At 44.7% G+C, this 21,592-nt stretch overlaps 1 protein-coding gene across 1 annotated transcript in view; it reads left to right on the forward strand.

Annotated features, from left to right (window-relative positions):
• Positions 1–21,592, forward strand: part of TLN2 (talin 2) — a 251,014-nt gene that overhangs the window by 206,134 nt on the left and 23,288 nt on the right. Inside the window, exons 46-50 of the mRNA XM_012801797.2 lie at positions 235–360; positions 483–599; positions 4,091–4,276; positions 8,382–8,489; positions 21,385–21,490. Of these exons, the coding sequence (XP_012657251.1) occupies positions 235–360; positions 483–599; positions 4,091–4,276; positions 8,382–8,489; positions 21,385–21,490 (643 nt within the window). The remainder of the gene's footprint in view (positions 1–234; positions 361–482; positions 600–4,090; positions 4,277–8,381; positions 8,490–21,384; positions 21,491–21,592) is intronic.

The raw sequence follows: 21,592 nt of genomic DNA on the forward strand, positions 1-21,592 counted from the left end.
TACTTGGGAGGCTGAGGCAGGAGACTCGCTTGAGCCCAGGAGTTGGAGGTTGCTGTGAGCGTGATGCCATGGCACTCTACCCAGGGGGATATCTTGAGGTTCCATCTCAAAAAAAAATAAAAAAGAAACTTTTTCTTATTGCCCCTGCCCCAGGCTGCCCTCGGGCTGTGTGTCCTTGGTGCAGTCAGTAGGTGACTGCTGAGTGCCTGCTCACCTGGGCCCATGTTCTTTCAGGTGGTGTTGATCAACGCCATCAAAGACGTGGCCAAGGCCCTTTCTGATCTCATCGGAGCTACCAAGGGAGCTGCCAGCAAGCCGGCCGACGACCCCTCCATGTACCAGCTCAAGGGCGCTGCCAAGGTAGAGTGCGACTCCAGCTAGGGACAAGCGGACTCAGGAGCACTGGGGGGACATCTACCCAGAGCTGAGGGAGAAGGGACTGGCCCTCAGACAGATGCCCTATTTTCTCTCTTCCTGTCCAGGTGATGGTGACCAATGTCACCTCCCTCCTCAAGACGGTAAAGGCGGTGGAAGATGAGGCCACTCGGGGCACCAGGGCCCTTGAAGCCACGATTGAATACATAAAGCAGGAGCTCACGGTAAGGAGCCAGCGGCCACCCCCTCAGGCACCAGGGTTCCAAAGCTGACCCACTGCTGACCCCTCTGGGACTTTTTGCACAATGAGGTGTTACCCAGAACACCTGCGCTAAGGAGGCCCACTCACCTGCCTGCCGGTAGCCTTGTCTTATTGAGGGCTGTGTCACTGAGTTTGGCTAGGATTCATTTGTAATTGTAATCCAGAAATTAATGGATTATGACTTTGAGCTATTTGGGCTTAATTAATTCCACTAAAAGTATGACACCAAAGCATTACAGAAGATTCCTGGTGAAAGGGAAAGTCAGTATGACGGTTCCCATTTGCTCCAAGTTAGATCCGAGGTACAGTGTACAGCCTCTCTTGATCCACGTTGCTGCTGGCAGTGGCTTGGCAGTGGCTCACACTGCTGTCTGCACATGGGGAATTTGAAGTCTGAGATTCACCATTGTAAGAGCACGGACGCTCACAACTGAGATACCTCCCTTTGAGATCCAGCCCCCTGTTCAAGTCCTCCATCTGAGAGAAATTGCCCTGATTCTTTTTCTGCCTTGTTCCAGCACTGTGGAGTGAGGACACCCTGTTGTTGCTGTGATACGGGTGTTAGCTTCTGTTCTTGTGAGCCCTACAAATAGAAATATGCTGAAAATTAGTGGTTTCAAACTGAACTTTCCTTTTAATAGGAATAGGAGGTCTGATCACAGATCCAACTTTCTGGGGGATCTGTAGGGGGCGGGGGGAGAAAGAAGGTGTCCCTGCCTTTACTGCCAGTGTCCTGAGCCTTTAAAGGGCCACCTGTGAGGGCGACCTGAGGGCCAGCACCAGAGTTGTCAATAGAGCACGTCCACTGGGCTTTCTGACCCAGTCTTGGTTCTCTTGTCATGTCTTTAATATTAAAGCTGGCCTTGGGTGGTATGTGCTTAGTTCACACTTTAAAGAAGAAACTAGAAAAATACAGGAGCAAGTGAAAAACTGGTAAAGCAGCCTGGGAGTTTGCTACCGAAAGTCTGCACCTGGGTTCTGACACGCATGGGCAATGGAAGAGATCTGAAATTCAGAGCTATCCGACAGAAAAGTCATATTCTAAGTATACCAGTATGATTTAAAATTCACCCAGATTATGGGTTTCAGTGGAGTGTATCTGCCATGAGGGCCACATTAGTGTGAACTCTGCACTGTTGTAGGAAAATGGAGAATTAAAACAGACACTTACACCAACAATATAAGGAAGGAACCTTTAATTGCCCGTGAGAACTCAGGTGCCTCAAGGCATGAAATGCTTAGCTCTGGGGAACAGTTTTTTCCAGACTTTTTTATACCTTTTTTTTTTCAATTCAATATCAGCTACTCAATTAGGGCTACAGATGTTAGAAACCAGGGAATTGTTATTAGTTACAGAGTGTTTTTTTTTCTTTTGCTTTTCAAAGTTATTTTAGCTGGTGTAAAGTTTGTTCTTCTCCTTGGAGGAGGAGTCCTTCTGCGGCTGCCTGCAGCTTTCTCAGGATCACTAAGAAGTCTAAGATTTATTTCTCCTTCCTCATTCCCCCTTTTCAGACCCCATCAATCAAGAATGGGGTCTCATCTCAATCATGATTGGTATCCACAGCTACTTGATAATATCACTGAGCCTTGAACACTTTGCCTGTGTTCTCTTTTATCATAATTACAGAGACTGTGCCTTTGAGGAATTGAACAAAGATAGGTAATAAGCCAGGCAAAAGCAAACATTCTCTAATTATAAAAAGAAAACCTATAATCATAGTTTCAAATCCTCCTAGTTTAGAAAATCATCTACCAAATAAGGAATCTGGGTTAAATTCATTTCACACTTGTATAGGTCCATGAGCTATTTTAGTTGGCCTTTTAGTTGTATCTTCAGTTACTTGTCCATCATCATCAATCTATAAGCAACTGTTAAATTGAACTTCTCACACACTCCTCCTTCAGCTGCTAGAAGGTAGTCTAGGGCCAATGAACTTTGGTAGATAGCACTTCTCATTTGGGTTTATTTATGGGCTAGTAGGGTTAAGGCTTGCTGGTCTCATTTGTTATTATTTCTAAAACTGCTTGTAATTGGATAATCCAGTTTAACATATATTGGGGTTCTAATCCCCGTGACTCATTCTCAGCCCAGGTGGCTGGACCATAATATTGGATTATTCCCTGGGAGGCCATCCGTTGTCTCTCCCATCTCCTGTTATCACATCATGCTTTTTTGTCTTTTCAGTTTAGAAGTATAAACTAGAAAACCTGACAGTTCTCCAGTCTCTAGGGGCGGTAGGAAGAAGGAAGATTTGATTGTACCTATTATATAGCTCCTGTACCATCTATCAGGAAGCTTAATGTAGGCCGAGTGTCTGCACATCCAGTAGAGACCTGGCGGAGCTGCCCAGTTTGATCCCCAGATAGCCCCAAGCAGCTTTGAGCTTTGGGAATCTACTCAGGGTTAAGTCCAGTTATGTCCTTGCTCCATCAGGAGCCAATACCTGATATTGGGTGTTATCATATATGCAACTTCCTTCACATTTTCCTGCAACAGCTTTCGAGGGTGGAGCTGGGATTCAAGGTCCTGGGCTATTTAATCACAGCTACCCATTTGTAAGGGCAGTGATGTTTGGCACTGGGTGGCCTGCCATGGGGGTGCCAACTGGGTCTTCCCTTCTGCATCAGGGAAGCCCTTCCCTGCTGGAATATGGTGGCCTGGGGGTGAGGGCAGGGCAGCCTCACCTAGGACGGGGTCCTCAGGTACGGGGACAGATGCATTTAGCACACAGGGCACCCACCATTCACGTTAGACAAGAGAGGTGGGCTCGATGCAGATACAGCTGACTTGACCAACAGGTGGAACTTTAAAGTGAGATATTGATTTACCATGGTTAATTTATTTCAGCTTCTCTAAAGGGAGGGCGAGTTGTTAAATAATTCACAGTGTCACCATGGTGCCTTCGACCTGAACACCTCTGCACAATTATGCAGTTCTATTTGTAAGACAGGCTAAGAATAGAAGGAACTGATGCTTCATTTCCCCCAGCCTCACACCCCTTAGAGAGAGAGAGGTGAGTCCAGAGTGAGAGCCACATCAGTCCTGCCCTGAAACTGGCCCTGGGACTGCAGGATTTCTGGAAACTGCTGAAGCACCAGCAGAGGTAGAGGAAGAGAGCTAGGAGGCCCCACACACCCTCCCCCAGGGTGGGTAGCGCGTATAAGTATGAGGAGTTGATTCCTGCAGACCATCATGTTAGCGCCATAGACACCCCCACCCTATGGTCCCCATGAGTGCTGAGTGGAGGTGTGAGCTCGTCCATGCCAGAGACTTGAAAGCCAGAATGATATTACTGTGCTCAAATTAAATTTCTTAATTTCCTCCCGTTTGACATTTTCCCCCAGTTGCTGGCTCGGTTTTCAGACGTTGAGCTACAGCCCGGTTGGAGAAGGGTAAATTATTTTTGTCTTTTCCTTTCTGATTCTTTTCATCTCTCTGTCACTGACTTGTAGGTGTTCCAGTCAAAAGAGGTACCTGAAAAGACATCGTCACCTGAAGAATCGATAAGGATGACGAAAGGCATCACCATGGCAACAGCCAAAGCCGTGGCGGCTGGGAACTCGTGTAGACAGGAGGACGTGATTGCCACTGCCAATCTGAGCCGGAAAGCCGTGTCAGATATGTTGACGGCTTGCAAGGTAAAGGCCTGGGCATTTTTTGGATGGATAGATAGTTCTCTGTCACGATTGAGGTGTCTGGTGTCACCTGGAGAAGGGGAGGGCTGGACTGTGTAGAGTGGGCTAGTGGGATACCTTAGACTTTGTAATGAAAATGCACGCTGAGGACAGCAGAGGCATGAGCCTGTGAGAGATGGTTCTCTAAGGCAGTTTTGGGGGAAAGGATGGAGTCGGCCCTGCTGCCCTAAGCCTCCCCTTGTTGTCAAGTCTCCATAAACGGGCAGGAAGCCTTCTTCCAGAGTACGTGGTTGCGGCCTCTCAGAGAGCAGTGAGCAGGAACTGTAGCACTTTGTTCCAGGTCCCCCCAGTGGAAACTCCTTTGCCTTTCTGCCTGGGCCCCTGCATTGTGCGCTAGGAAGAGTGTCACTATCACTGGTAAGAAAGTGAGTTAGAGAAACAAAGCAGGACTTGGGGTGATACCGTTTTGCTACCAGGCATCTTGGAGAAACTCTTCAGCTCTTGAGCAGATAACTGCAGCAGCCACCCTGCACCTTGCCTAGTGAGGGACCCGTGGACACCTGAACCCCATGACTTTACTTCCTTTTATCTGTTAAGAAAGTGACCCACAAGAGCCCCTTGTGACATGACGTCTCACTGAGCACCCCCAGGCCACACCCTTGTGCTTTGCTCCAGGGACTCTGGCTTCTATAGGGGGATTGGTTGACGCCCCCAGCCCTGGTGAGTGAGGGTGAGATTCACCAGGGAAGTTGAAGACCAGGTTTTACAGCTTGGGGCCTGAGGGAACAGAGCCACACTTTGCACTGACTGGAGTTCTGCTGGGCTGCAGCTGCAACGTCTGGGGTGGGCTGGAAAGACAAGGGCAGAGATAGGGCAACTTCCCTGAAGGATAGGAGATGCTCCGTCAGAGGGGTCAGACTCCCTCCTAAGGCCCAAGGATGTGCTGTTTTGGTGTGCTCAATGGAATCTGCCCATCAAAAATGGTAACTTCCAAAGGGATTATGATCTCAATCAAAGGGTAGTATTTACCTGGCAAGATGTGGCCCATATGCTCACGCGGCACCTCATAGATTTGGAGAGGCCATCACATACCATCATTTGGTCTCAGGTGACAAAGGCAACAGGAATTTTTCCAATTTTTCAGATGATGAAATGAGTTCAGAAGGGATGAAGGGGCCTGACCAAGGTCACACCCCATTTACTATCAGAACCAGAAAGAAAACCAGCTCTTCTGATTCCACAGCTGGTCTCCCTGGGCCTCCCAGCCCTTGATGCTTAATGCTGCTGTGGCTGATGAGTGACAGACACTTTTGTCACCATGTTACAGATGTGGAAAGGGGAAATTGAACACAAGAAAGATAATGATTAAATGGAATCCAGCTCAGATTTTTAGTCTCTTTTGATGGGCCCCTATTTTCAGGGGAAGAGACGGAATAGAGATGTGTGGGTGCTGTTTGCCCATCCTCAGCTCATCTGTTCTTGTGCCCTGTGACCACCTTAGCTTTGCAGGACAAAAATAGCAGGCAGACAACCACAAGAAGCCTGTATGTTGGCTACATGCACCGCAGCAGACTTGAGGGCAGGGCCCTCTGCTATGAGCCCTGAGATTTTTGGTAGAATGGGCTTACCTAGTGAACTTAGTGATTTACTTACGGATATTTCTTTTGGTCTCCTGTATTCCTCACTCCTTTGCCAAAGGAAATGAGGCAGCCACCCAGAAAGGGTGTGCATACAATCAGACATGTACAGAAAACCAGGGGTATTGGGAGTGGGTCAAGAAGAAAGCCCTATATGCCAAGAAGGGCTGAGTTTCGCTGTTTGAACATCGCCTTTGGGCTGAGCAGGGTAGCTGGGGCGAACATGGAGGCACAGTACTACACAGTGGCTCATCTTACCAGAATGAGTGGATCATGCTAAATCCTTACACAGGAAGAAAGATTTACACAAACCCTAAGTTGATTCTCATGTGTATTTCTTTCTGGATTTACTTTCATGTGCCTCTGTTTATGCTAGATACAATTTTATATCTACTATGATATTATGTGCCCATTTCTGTGTTGCTATGAGTCATAAGTGCTGACTTTTTTTTTCTTTTTTGAGACAGAGTGTCACTCTATTGCCCTGGGTGGGTAACCATGGCATCATCATAGTTCACAGCAAGCTCAGTCTTGGGCTTAAGAGATCCTCCTGCCTCAGCATCCTGAGTAACTGGGACTATAGGCACCCACCACAATGCCCAGCTAGTTTTTCTATTTTTAGTAGAGATGGGGTCTCACTCTTGCTCAGGCTGGTCTTGAACTCCTGAGCTCAACGAATCCACTCACCTCAGCCTCCCAGAGTGCTAGGATTACAAGCATGAGCCACCATGTCCCCTTAGCACTGACTTTTTAATGACTACAAAATATTGGGAATATTATCAGATATTTAGGTTGTCTGCATTTTTTTTAATCACAAACTTTACTGCAATAAACATCTTTGGACATATCTGGGTTTTGGGGTTTTTTTTTCCTGTGCTGTGGCTATTTCCTTAGGCCCACAGGAGTAGAATTAGTGGGTCTAATGAATGGTATTAGGCCAGATTGCCCTCCCAGAGAGTTCTGCCAAGTTACAGAGCTGCCAGCAGTGGACAAGAACACCTTTCCCACAACCTCACATGAGGGCCTGGCATAGAACCTACTAGAAGTGGCATTGACTTTGTCTCCTGCAGTCATGTCTAGACAGGCAGACATGGGGCTCCCTGCTCATAGTTGGAGGCACACAGTCACAAGTGTGAATGAAAAGTGATAGTGGTTAGTAGCATGGCTCTCAGTTCCTGCCTCTGAGCCCATTAGTCCTCAGAGGAGTAAAACTGGGCCTGTCACGCGCAGATTAGCCCCACTTCTTCCTGGGTTGGGGCAGGTCGGGGGGAGCCTGCAGGTGCCCACCAGCACCTTGTGCTCCTTGGAGGCTGGTCAGGATCCCCCTTAGGATAAAGCCTTGACTTTTCATCCTAATGTATGATTTGTATTTGTCCTGGTAAGGGATTTCTGCATGGTTTTCTACATTATGTAGTCCCATAAACTCCTCAAGTTCTTTTCAGATGAAGCTATAGGAGGAAGAATGGGTAGGATTGCCAGTTTTAGCAAAAAAAAAAAAAAAGTAGGATATCCCCTACTTTAGCTAAAACTTTTTTCATTGTTGTCGGGTGGCACCTGTGGCTCAGTGGTAGGACGCTGGCCCCATATACTGAGGGTGGTGGGTTCGAACCCGGCCCCGGCCAAAATGCAACAATAAAAGAAATAGCTGGGCATTGTGATGGGCACCTGTAGTCCCAGCTACTCCGGAGGCTGAGGCAAGAGAATCACCTAAGCCTAAGAGCTGGAGGTTGCTGTGAGCTGTGACGCCATGGCACTCTACCAAGGGCGATAAACTAAGACTCTATCTCTAAAAAAAAACAAACTTTTTTTATTGTTTATCCCAAATTTAAATTTAACCAGGTGTGTTTTATCTGGCAGCCCTGTGAATGGGTGTGCCATCAGAAATGATGTGTCAGGAATGACTGCACTGGGAAGGGCAGGAGTGTGAGAAGAAAAGCGTAGGATGCCGTGTCAACCACGTGCCCTGGTTTGCTTATCTAGACTGTTGTGTGATGTGAAATGGGCGATGGTGCCTCTGAGAGTCCAGGGAGCTCATCACTCTCCAGAGGTTCCCAGGAGCCCAAGGGCTTTAGCCAGTGAACAGAGAGGGGTCTACAGGACTCCTGATATTGCTGAAGAGAGGCCAGCTGACCCCGGGTCAGTATGTCTCCTGCCATGAGTCCTAATCACGAATCATTCCTGGACTTTTTAGTGCATGTGGAGTTTTTTACATGGCAAAAAAATGGTGGGAAAGGGATGACCAGAGACCATATTCATCTGGCCCCAGGGCACCCACAAAGTAAATACACACACACACACACACACACACACACACACACACACACATACACACAGTGTCAGAAGGTACTGAGGAGAGGGCTGGAGAGCAAAGTCCCCTGTGTCTGGGCCCAGGGCTGCCCAGCACTGCTAGGTGGATAACTTGTCAGCTGGCTCTTCTGTTTCCAGATGTCGACATTCTTTTCTTTCTCCAGCAAGCGTCCTTCCACCCTGATGTCAGTGACGAGGTGCGAGCCAGAGCCTTGCGATTTGGGACAGAGTGCACCCTCGGCTATCTGGACCTTCTGGAGCACGTCTTGGTGGTGAGGAGGCGTGTGGGGCAGGGCGGGGCCAGGGAGTAGCTGTGTGTCACTCTCACTGCCCTGGCTGATGTTCACGCAGACCATCCTTTCCTCAGGAAAACCCCTCTTAGACCATTGTCCAAGAGGGACACTTGTGAGGCAGGGGCTCGATTGAGCTGAAGGGCCTTCCACAATGCCCGGATCCAGCTCACGGAGCTGAAAGCTCCGTCTGGGGGAGTTTGCAGTGAGAATCCAGGAAAGCCTGGTTTTCTCTTAGACCAAAAAGGCAAGATTAGCACGTGGGAGGAGAAAGAGGAACGGGCAGAGTTAGGGGCAAAGCGGGTGTGTGGCCAGCACCAGCCCTGAGAAGGTATCAGGAGGTCTTGTTATGAAAACCCCAGCTCATCCTTGGAGGATGAAGATGACAGAGGTTTCTGATAGAGCCACACCAGCCTCCCTGACAAGTGAGATGCTACAAGTGACCCACTAACCTCTCACAATGTCCTTTCATCTTTCAATTAATGGCTTAGGCTGCATTGAGCATGACTCCCCAAGACTGGTGTGCCCAGAACAGGGCTGGGTTAAGGAAGCAGAAACGGAGGACACTGGGCAGTGGGTGTGGTGGTGATGACTGGTGGCCTGCCCATGTAGGAGCCTCAGGTTTGTGCAAACTCCTTGTTCCTAGGGTGGCTTTGCTCCCTAGGGACCTTAGGAGCCAAACAGAGATCCAAGAAGTATGTACAGTGTGCTTCTGCCTCTGTGGAGCCTTGGAGCCATGTTTAGCGTTCAGGAAGGTCTGGTGCAGGCCCTGAACTCGGGGCCACCTCCAGAAGAGAGTTAATGGTATCTCTCCTCCCAACAAAGCTAAACAAAGAGATCTGGAAGGCCACCTTCAGGCAAGTCATGTCCTGGAAGGGGGCTGTCAAGCCTCGAATTAGCTGGAAATTCTGAATTTTTCTTATTTTGTCCTCAGGCAGCCGTGTGAGGCTAGCAGGTCAGAGGAATAACCCAAGGCCCAAGGAAGTTTGTCCCTTGGTTGAGTTCACCCAGCTACTCGGCAGTAAACCTGGAACTAAATCATTGTCTTGATCTTTCCAGCTCTGTGCTCATTCTAGAATTTCACTACCCTCTTATCAAAAATAAATTATTTTCTGGTCTTAAACCCTTTAGATCAGTTAAGGGATCATATTTTTCTTCTCCATCGAGGTAGCTGTGGTCCATGCTGAGTGTAGCAGAGTCGCCCATCTGGGATTACTAACAGGCTCCTTGTTAATGGAGATCAGTGTGTCATACCTGGGCCGGCCAGGGTTCACAGGCGTGAGCCCCTGTGGCCACACTGGCAAGACTGATTGGCAGGTGTCCAGTCTGAGAACGTGCCTAGCAGGAATTCAGGTTAAGAAGACTAAAATCAGTAGGGTATCATTTTCTTTATGGAGCAGTGTACATGGGACTTTGTTGTAACTGAGAATTGGCCAGTATAATGGAAGCAGTAGGTTTAGAAGCTTTCAGTTCAAATCCTGGTTCTGCCACATACATAGCTCTGTGACCACTGTCGTACCTGGGCTTTAGTTTCCTCAGATGTCAGTGAAGTAGTTTATTAAGGATGAAATGAGCATGTCTGGAAACCCAGCGCTGTGGGGCCAGGACCCTGTGCTGGGTCCTTCATTGACATCAGCTGCCTGGAAGATGCCGTGTCTGACTTGAGGCCGGTCCGGGCTTGTAGCATCACTGCCCTCTCTGCTTCCTAAGTGAGAGATTCCCCCCATGCCCTGTTTCTCCGTATTTTCTCTCATGCTTTTGTTTTTGTCTTGTTTATTTTGGTGGAGGTGAGGAGATGCAGAGATACTGTTATTTTAGTTCCCTCACTTTTCCCCTCGTCTGGTTCTTGGTTGAACTGTATCTTCTCAGCACCTGTGTCTATCTGCACAGCTCTGGATGACTCACATGGCATCCGTGGGGCCAGGCCCTGCACACCTGAGCCGCAGATTGGTGACACACCTTTGCTCTTGGTGAGTCATTTAACAAGAGTGCCGCTGTGCAGGTACCCACCTCCAGCTTCATCACTGACATACCCACAAGCCTGGGTGGAAAGGGAGCCCCAGTAGATGGCCAGTGGCGTGAAGGGTCCCCGTTCATTCTCCAGCAGAAAGACAGTGGCAGCTGAAGGTTAGAAGGAAGGAGAGTGACCATCACACTTGTTCGCAGGGCCTGGGCAAGGATGGGTGTTCTAGTCTCCTTCTCCCATGAGAGAAACTTCTCCTTAAGACAAGTCTCTCTCATGGGAGAAGGGAAGGAGGACCCCGGCAGGACCCCTCCCTGACCTCATGCCAACTTTAAACGCTGTCCCAATATCCAGGAGCAAGTTGTTGTATCTGCCAAAGTGCTTGCTCTCTCCTCACCCACTCTTCTCCCATGCCTGGTTTTTGTGAGCAAATTAAGACAAGGCATTCTTGTTTATGTGGAGGGCTGCATTCCAAGGGGGGTGGGCTGATGGTTGGCCTCTCCACCTGAGAGGTGGCCCAAGGGGGCCAGGGTCTTTGCAAACACTACAGGAGGTCTCGGGACAGTCCCAGGCCACACATTCAGAGACCCCTGTGTAACATCCCTTGATTGCTATGTCAGGCATCAGCTCTGATGTCATCAGCAGCTTTTGCCATAGCAGGAAGACGTGCACTTGCCATAGGGAGACCTGGCACCCCATGAAATTTAGGAGGCTTCATCTGGGAAGTGCTCGTGGCGGCTAAAGGTTAAAAGGAAGGAGAGTGACCATCACACTTGTTCCCAGGGCCTGGGCAAGGATGGGTTGTGCTTGATGGCCAGACATGCCCCTCTTGTCACTATTCATATTTTAGTAGATTGGTTTTCTGTTACGGAGTTGTCCTTATGTTTAATACTGTAGAAATAGGACTCTTAGGTGTTGCAAACTTGAGTGGTTCATGTTTTTGTTAAAAGCCAGCCGCCTGAGTTTCTCTTCATCTTTCTATACAGTTACTGTCATTGTGGTCCATCGTTATGGCAGAAATATATAAATGTCCTCTGTCTTCAAAGTTGTTTAAAGCTTGATGGTAGCTGGTATTAAAAGGAAATCACTAATAGAAAAGCTAAATGATAGTAACAGTAAAAATACTTCTATAAAGTAAAGAGAATTCATTTTATCTTTTTCATTAAGGTTTCTTTCCCCTTAAGGGTGACAAATGCCAGTGACTCCATCTTCCAAGGATGTGAATGAAATAGCATCGTATATTTATTTGTTCATGTATTAATTTTGTTCTCAGATAGACACACTCTTTGAAGGGTATTTTCTTTTTTTTTTTTTTTAATGGTGACATACTTTATGTTTCTATTTATTATAGCAAATGACAAAATTATAGAAATGGAGAACAAATCAGTGGCATCAGGGATAAACGGAGTCAGGCAGGAGGACAAAATACAGGACCTTGTGGTGATGAGTCCTTGTGAAGAGTATTTTCTAATAAAGAATATATGGGAGGAAAACAAGCCTCTGTTTCTAGGGAATTATCCAAATAAATGAAAGATATAAGTTCCTGACTTAAAATTGTAGAATCCTGGGTGACAGTCTCCTGTCCCCTAAGTTGGGGTGGTATTTGTTGATGTCTTATGTCTGCTGCTAAAAATAAGCTCACATTTCACATCATTAGCCCTAACTCAGCAGTTCTCAACTGTATTAAAGGGCCGTGGCATTAGGAAGGTTGAGAACCACTGCCCTATCTCCTCCAAAGCAGATCTTAAAGAAGTCTGGACTAAAATGACTCTAAGAGCAAGGAAGACTGTTTGACTCTGAAAGGCTGGTGAGTCACAAGACAGGCCCAGTGCTGTGTGGAGACCCAGGGAGAAATGAGATGATTAGAATAATCAAACACGGGAAGCAGTGTTCATTTTCAGAAGGAATTCTAACTGAAAAGAACAGCTACATTGCTAATCTAGAGAAGAGGTCAGAATTTTGTTGACATTCTCTTTGGGACAGAAGAAAAGAATACAATTGACTCTTGAACAACTCAGGGGTTACGGCTGCTGACCCCTGCATACAGTCAAAAATCTGAATGGGGCTTTCAACAACCCCCCAAACTTGACTGCTTTTGGAACCTGCTATTATCCAGAAGACTTACTGATAACATAAAGTCAGTTAACACATATTTTGCATATTATGTGTATTATATACTATATTCCTTCAATAAAGTAAGCTATAGAAGAGAAAATATGTTCAAGACAATCAGAAGGAAGGAAAAAATATATATTTACTCTTCGTGAAGTACACGTGGATCGTCGTAAAGGGCTTCACTGTCGTCTTCTTGTTGAGTAGGCTCAGGAGAAGGAGGATAGGTTGGTCTTGCTGTCTCTAGTGAAGTTAGAGGTGGAATAAAATCCATGTATAAATGGGCCCACACAGTTCAAACCCGTGTTATTCAAGGGTCAGATATACTAAGATCATCTGTTTGTAGGTGATAGCTTTCAAAAAGCAGTAAGATAACTAGAGATGTGGACACACATGTACGCCCTGTCCCTCACCTCTGGCCTTTCAGATGACCATGGTATCTCTACTCTTCATCAAAAACCAACCCAAACCAGAACTGTAAGAGATCATAGGATAGTCTTCCTGGAATGCTTGAAAAATTGATCTTCTGTTCTTCATAGCTCAAAGAGAATTGATAGAGATTCCTAAAAGCTAAAGATAGGCCAGATAATTTTCCATATTTTACAAAAGGAGAAAAAGAAATTTCTAGAAATTAAGATTTAGAGAACGTATCTAGAAATCTTTAGAAGTACGTTGAGGCCACTTTCAGGTGGTAAAGGATCAGAATCCTCTTTACTGGGCTTTTCTTAAATTTAGGTATATGAAAATGTCGGTGCGCCTTTAGCCTTGTTCTGTTAAAGTAGCGTAAGCCAAGGATTCTTAGCCTTTCTTGGCTTGCTTATATATTTTAGTTTTATTTTGAAAAGACTTAAAAAATAGAGAAGATAGTATCAACATCCATGTGCTTCCATGTATAATCAACTAATTTTGTTAATTGACAGTTTGTCCTATTTGCTTCAGATGCTTATGTTTTAAAGAAACATAACTATAATAATTTTGTATCTCTTCCCAGTCCCATTCATTTTTCCTCTATGTACACACACATGACTGTCATGATTTTAACATTTTTTACTTTTTGAGGATCGTGGGTGCCTTTAAGTGGAAACCCCTGGGCCATTTCTGTCTCCCCCTACCCTTTTCAAAGACACATCAACACACAAAATGTTCCTTAGACTCCTAAGAGGAGTTCCAGCTCCCAAGCTTTGGTATTTAGAGACCCCTGCCTGGGGAAGCATTTTCTCTGGATAATCTAGTTATAGTTAGCTCTCTACAAGCATGGAGTCTAATTTGGACAGAGCCTGCTCCCTGCTGCCCTGAGAGCTCCCATCTGAGTGATGTCGGCCTCCTGCACTTGCTGTTCGCTGGTTCGGCATAGAGCATTTATATCACAGGACAAGAAGCAGCTATTTTGCCTCTGCAGCAACCACAGCTCCACAGTAGGAGGTCTTTGGCTGGGTTAAAATTACCCTCGCTTCCACTGGCAGAGCTTTAATTTGGATCTGCCTGTTGCCTGCTATTAGAAATCACGTTGACTTAATGGCAGAATAAAAATAGCGCTTCTTTCCTCTTGGCTTATCTCCAGCTAGGGTTCTTTAACATAAAACTGTCGCCTGCCTGAGAGGCCACGGTGTACACAGAAGTGGTACTTTCTTTTTCTACATCAAGGGCTCTTCTTTTTAGAGACAAAGTCTTTAATCATTCTATTTTGATGACTTAAGTAATTCTCCCTACCACACCTGTCCCTTTTTTGCCAGTGTTATTGAAGCATAACTATTATACATTGTTAAACAACGCATTTAATGCATAGAATTCCAGCATTCATCTGTAAAAGCATCCCCACAAAAATAATGAATGTCTCTATCACTCCTCAGAATTCCCAAGCAACTGCTGATCTGCTTTTCATTATTATAGACTTGTTTGCATTTTCTAGACTTTTCTATAAGTGGGATTATATTGTCCTCTCCTTTTTGTCTACTTTCAGCATCAGTATTTTTTATGGCTTTTCTTGTTGTGCCTATCAGTAACTTGTCCTCTCTCATTGCTGAGTCGTGTTCCAGTGTATGAATTTGCCAGAATGTGTTTATCTCCTTCACCTGTTGATAGACATTTATGTTGTTTCCCGATTTTAATTACTAAAAATAAAGCTTTAGAGAACAGTCATGTGTGTACAAGTCTTTGTGGCCATATGTATTCGTTTCTCTGGAGCAAATGCCCAGAACTAGAATCTTTCCATCATAGGGTAGATATATATTTAATTTTTTAGGAACCCACCAAACTGTTTTCCAAAGGGGTTGTAGTACTATTTTTCGTTTCCATCAGCAGTGAGAGTGTTCCAGTTGCTCTACCATCATCACTTGCCACCAGTCGGCAAGTCAGTCTTTTTAATTTTAGCCTTTTTAGTATATAGTGATATTTCATTGTGATTTTAATTTTTGTTGCTGGGGGGGTGGTAGTTTATTGTGTGTGGGGGGTGTTTTCTTTTTTTTTTTTTTTTGAGGTGGTCTTACTCTGTCACTGTGGGTAGAGTGCCATGGCATCATTGTAGCTAACAGCAACTTCAAACTCTTGGGCTCAAGGAATCCTCTTGCCTCAGCCTCCCTAGTAGCTGGGACTACAGACGCCCGCCAGTACACCCAGCTAGTTTTCCTATTTTTAGTAGAGACGGGTATCAGTCTGGCTCAGGCTGATCTCAACCCCCGAGCTCAAGCAATCCACCTGCATCAGCCTCCCAGAGTGCTAGGATTACAGGCATGAGCACACCACCACCCCACCCCACCACGCCTTAATTTCCATTGTTGGGTATCTTTTTTTGTTTGTTTTTATGTGCCTGTTTGCCTTCTGTATAGCCACTTTGGTGAAGTATCTTTTTAGATCTTTTGCGTATTTTTTATTGAGTGCTTTGTCTTATTGAGCTTTTAAAATTCTTTATGTTTTTTAGATACAAGTTCTTTGTCAGACTTTGTTCTGCAAATAGTTTCTCCCAGGGTGTGGCTTGCCTTTTCTTTCTCATAACAACGTCTTGCAAGGGCAAGGGAAGCAAATGTGTATTATTTAAAAACAAAACAAAACAAAACCTGGCACGGTCACTCCTGCCTGTAATTCTAGCTCTTTGGGAGGCCAAGGCAGAAGACTTGCTGGAGGCCAAGAGTTTGAAACCATCCTGAGCAACATGGTGAGACCCCCATCTCTACAAAAAATAGAAATAAAAGTCAGCTGGGCATGGTGCAAGCCTATGTTTCCAGCTGTTCAGGAGGCTAAGATGGGAGGATCACTTAAGCCCAGGAGTTTGAGGTTGCAGTGAACAATGATGACACTATTGCACTTTAACCTAGGTAGCAGAGCAAGCTCTGGGAAGGCAAGGGGAGGCAGGGGAAGGGGCAGTACTACAGAGCTTTGAGGAGAAAAAAAAATGTGTGGGTAGAACTTGGATAAAAGATCTCTCTCACCTTTCTCCTTCACGAAAGAGATCCACTTCTAAGCCTTTGGAAGGCCTCTAAACTTTCTCTTTGTTCTTCCTAAGTAAAATCTCTTTGTTCCCTGGGGGGGGGGGGGCTTGAATAAATACTAGTATTCGGTATTTTACTTTAGTAAAACCAAAATACATCTTTTATACCTCAGGTGTTAAGCACTTAGGATGAACTGATGTAAAACATTTAGGGTGAACTGAATATTTCTGTTTGCAAAGGTCATCGCAGCTTCTGTTCATCTCTCATTCGAATGCTGTGCTGATTATCTTCTCAACACCTTTGTTGAGATATGTTTACATATAATAAAATTTATTCATTTAAAGTGTATAGTTATTGGTGTTTAGTATAACCAGAGTTGTGCAACTATCACACCTGATTTTAATACATATCCTTCACCCCAAGAAGGAAGCTTGTGTCCATTAGCAGCCACGCTTTACTCTCTCCACCCGCTGCTCCCTCGCCCTGGACACGATCTACTTGCCTTACACATTTGTTTATTCAGGACTTTTCATATAAATGGAATCCTACAACATGTGGTCTTTCATTACTGGCGTTTTTACTTAGCATAATGGTTTTAAAATCCATTCGTATTGTAGCATGTGTTAGTTCATTTTTTTTTTTTTGTCTGAATTCCATTGTGTGGTTAACAGTGTCTTGAAGATTAAAAGCTTTTAATTCTAATGAAGTCCAATTTATTGACTTTTTTTATAGGCGTGCTTTTGGTCATCTACTTAAGAATCTTTATCAAATGCAAGATCACTAGGATTGTTTTCCTGTATTTTTTTCTTTATAAAAGTTTTAATTCTTCTATTTAGGTTTATAATCCATTTCTGGTTAATTTACATGATGTGGTACAGGGAAAAGGGTGAAGGATCATTTTCTTACATACGGCCATTCAGTCGTTCCAGCACCATTTGTAGAAAAATTATCCTGTCTGCATTGAATTGAAGCTGCCTTAGCTCTGTTGTTGGAAATCACGTGACTATACGTGTGACTCTATTTCTGGGCCCCCTTTTGTGCTCCACTGATCTGTGTGTCTATATGTTATTAGTCTTGATTATTCATTGTCTCGGTTACTGCATCTTTATAAGTCTTGGAATCAGGTAGTTTAAGACTTCTAACTTTTGTTGTTTTTCAAAATGCTTTTGGCCGTGCTAGACCCTTTGCATTTCACATGCATTTTAAGATAATCTTACCGTCTTTTATTTTTTACAAAAACCTGTTGGGAGTTTGCTGGTGATTGTGCTGAACTTATAGATCAAAATGGAGACAATTGACATCTTAACAATATTGAGTCTCCTGATGCACAAACATAGTATATCTCTCCTTTATTTCTTTTAAAGGTCTTTAATATTCTTGAACAAGGTAGTTTTTAGTGTTCTGGTCTTATGTACCTGTTGTCAATTTTAACCCTAGGTATTTAATAATTTTGAAACTATTATAAACATTATGACTTTTTAAAATTTCAATTCTCAGTTTTTCATCACTAGTATATGGAAATGTAATGTCATTGATGTATATATGTTAACCTTAAATCCATGACTTGCTAAACTTATTAATTAGTTCTAGAATTTTTTTTTTATAAATTCTTTAGGATTTTCTATCTAGAGATGTCCAACCTGCCCATGGGCCACATACAGATTTTGTGAGGCCTTTTTTTCTCTTCTCTGTGGTGTTAAGTATTACAAAAAGTATGTACCACAGACTTTTTTTTTTTTTTTTTTTTTTGGCTAATCAGTGTTTGTGTGTGTTTGTGTATTTACTGTGTGGCCCAAAATAACTCTTATTCTCCCAATGTGTGGCAGAGGAAAAAAGCCTGGACACCCCTGAGGATACCCATGCCATCTATAAACTGTTCCCTTTATATCTGTGTGTCATTTATTTTTCTTGTCTTATGGCACTGGCTAGGAATTCTAGTACAATGTTGATGGAAGTCGTAGAATAAGCATTGCCCAATCATTCAGTCTTTTGCCATTAAATGTAAGTGTACCCACCATCCTTTTAACCCTTTATTTATTCACGTTGTGCTGGACACTGTAGAGAAACTACTTAAGAATGCCTGTGGACTGCTTAGCTGTTCAGACCCTGAGCTATAATTATTGATAACCTGGTGGCCTTACAGCATATATTGTTTCAGATAAAGATGGTACAAGCCTTTTTACAATTAATTAAGTGGTGGCAGATGCCACCATCTGAGTTTAGAGTAGTGGTTCACAACCATGGCTGCATATGAGAATCACCTGAGAGCTTCAAAAGATCCTGATGCTTGGGCCATACAGCAGAACACTTTCATCAGCAGCCCTTTATAGTATTAATTTATGTAATCGCACTACAACTGTATAAGGAAAGGACTTGTTATGCACATTTAATAATTAAGGAAACTGAGGCTTAAAGAAAGGATAGGTACTTACACACAAATACATTGGCATTGACCCCAGAACCTGCACGTACTAAATTGCCAGGCTGTATTAGAAAGTTAAAAGGATTCGCCACCGCCTCCCCCCCTTTCCCTCACCTCTCCGTGGTTCTAGTGTCCTTTTAAAACTGGTCTAAGAAGCTGTAGGATTTGTCCTGATAATGTGTTGGTCTGTTTTTCACTCATTCATTCTTTCATTAATTTGTTTACCCACTCATAGGTCTGTAATGAGCTTTTTTACTATCTATTTTTTGTTGAGACATAGTCTCACACTGTCACTAGACTGAAGTGCAGTGGCCTCGTTATAGCTCACAGCAATCTCAAACTCCTGGGCTCAAGTGATCCTCTTGCCTCAGCCTCCCAAGAAGCTGGGACTATATCAGTGGTTCTCAACCTGTGGGTCACAATCCCTTTGGGATCGAATGACATTTTCACAAGGGTCACCTAAATACATCCTGTATATCAATATTTACATTACGATTCATAACAGTAGCAAAATCACAGTTATGAAGTAGCAACAAAAATAATTTCGTGGTTGGGGGTCGCCACAACATGAGGAGCTATATTAAAGGGTTGTGGCATTAGGAAGATTGAGAACCACTGGACTATAGGCTCCCACCACCACTCTTGGCTAATTTTTCTATTTTTAATAGAGATGGAGTCTCACTCTAACTCAGGCTGGTCTAACTCCTGGCCTCAAGGGATCCTCCCACCTCGGCCTCCCAAAGTGCTATGATTATAAGAATGAGCCACTGTGCCTGGCCTGTACTGAGTTCTTAATATCTGCAGAGTGATATGTTTATATACAGGTCATAGAGTGAAAGATTGAGAACAGCAGAGCAGCCAGAATCATGGAACAATAGCTGACATGGAAATACTTTTTTTTTTTTTTTTTTTTTGAGACAGAGCCTCAAGCTGCCACCCTGGGTAGAGTGCTGTGGCATCACAGCACACAGCAACCTCCATCTCCTGGGCTCAAGCGATTCTCCTGCCTCCATCTCCCAAGTAGCTGGGACTACAGGTGCCGGCCACAACACCCAGCTATTTTTTGGTTGCAGCTGTCGTTGTTTAGCGGGCCCAGGCTGGATTCAAATCCGCCAGCTCAGGTGTATGTGGCTGGCACCTTAGCTGCTTCAGCCACAGGCGCTGAGCCCAGAAATACATTTTTTAAAGAATACAGGAGAAGGAAGGATGAGGATACAGGCATGTGAAGTAATGCTCAAAAATTACTGACTAATCAATTCAGAGTATGGCATAATGTCATCTGTATACTGGTGTGTCTACAACTGCTCACTGTGTAACCCATTAACTCCTCCAATCTAATTTTTTACTCAGTGTTTGTGTATGTACTGTGTGGCCCAAGTATATAGCCATGGTGCAGAGGGTTGGGCCTGGGGTCTTTTCTAAACTGAGCAAGGAGTTTCTGGCCAGGTGAAAAAAAGCTGTGGGATACCAAGAAGGAAAATAACATTTAATGAAAACCTGCCATGTTCCAAGCATCATGCGAGATGCTTCCCATATGCTATTCCATTTGATCTCTATGCCCACCCTAAGGAATAGGCATTATCCAAATTTTATCCCAGTTTTACAGACAAGAAAACAGATTCACAGATCAGCAACAGGTAAAGCTGGGATTGAGGACAGGTTTGTCCATTTTCAAAGCTAATGCCTTGTCCCTGTTCAGAGACTCCAAGATTGTGCAGAGACAGACAGCATTCATATTTTTCTCTTGACTTGCCATTTCTAAATCTGATGATTACCATTGTGAAATGTGGGGAAGAGATGGAAAAAAGAGTACTAGAAAAGGAATTTCAAAATTAGAAAGGAAGGCCAGGCATGGTGGCTCATGCCTATAATCTTAGCGCTCTGGGAGACCAAGGCAGAAGGATCCCTTGAGCTCACTTTGAGCCTGAGCAAGAGCAAGATCCTGTGTATACTAAAAATAGAAAAACTAGCCCGGTGCAGTGGTGGGTGCCTGTAGTCCCAGCTGCTTGGGAGGCTGAGGGAATAGGATCGCTTGAGCCTGAGAGTTTGAAGTTGCTATGAGCTATGATGATGCCCTAGCACTCTACCCAGGGCAACAGGGTGAGACTCTATTTCAACAACAACAAAAAAAGTAACAGCAACACCAAAAAAAAAAAAATTAGAAAGGCACAGGATGGTGTACATCAGAATTTAAACCGATGGTGGAAGACGGTGAGGAGCTCTCGTCCTGTTTTCTTAGCTCCATTCTCGGATGAATTTAAGATGAAATCAGCTGGGCATGTCCTTTAGTCAAATTGATATTAGGCATTTCATAAATTCATGGCTTTTTAAAATTCATCAGAAAACAAAAAGCAAGACACAATTTTAAAAACCTTTGAACTCGTTTAAAAAGAAAGTAAATCCTTAGGAGCTGCCCCTCCCGACAGGAGAAATTAAGGTCAAACTCTGGAAATGTTTTTTGTTTTTTTTCTTTTTGTCCAGAAACAACCTTCCCGATCAGTTAGTTGTTGCTCACTTGGGGATCTTGTCTCCAGGACCTGAGGGGTACAGGTGTTTTCTCTCATGCCCTGGCTGGCCCAAAGCATGAGTCTTTATTGTCCACTCAGAACGTTCTTGCATTTTGGGGGTAATTTTCGTGTGCTGGATGTATTGGTTTTATGTATAAATAAAGGACACATGAAGATCCAAATGAAGGGCTTCATCTCCTTCATGGTCTGGGGGAGCTGTGTCAGAAGGGACCGCAGAGGGGGCCTGGTTCCCAACTTGTCATTTCTCACGTGAAATGAGACTGAAACCCAGTGAGTCTTACGTGTTTTTCTCCAAGATTCTGAAATCACTTTGGACAGAGATGCCACTCACAACCAGGATGTGGGACTGCGCGTGTCCCAGGAATAGTGTGCTTCCTGTCACGACAGTTCCGCCTTCTTACGTGTGTGACTTGTTCTTCACCCGCAGGTTCTTCAGAAACCGACCCCGGAACTCAAGCACCAGCTGGCTGCTTTCTCCAAGCGAGTCGCCGGCGCGGTGACGGAGCTCATCCAGGCAGCAGAGGCCATGAAGGGTAGGTCCGATTCTCTCCTGTCCTCACGTCTTCCCACACGGCACCCCTCTGAAGCTGGGCTAGTACTGTGGACGGAGCAGAGGAAAAGCATGACCCACGCAG

The sequence above is a fragment of the Otolemur garnettii genome, unplaced genomic scaffold (assembly GCF_000181295.1).
Source record: "Otolemur garnettii isolate 467f Iridium unplaced genomic scaffold, OtoGar3 scaffold00011, whole genome shotgun sequence".
Classification (NCBI taxonomy): Eukaryota; Metazoa; Chordata; class Mammalia; order Primates; family Galagidae; genus Otolemur; species Otolemur garnettii.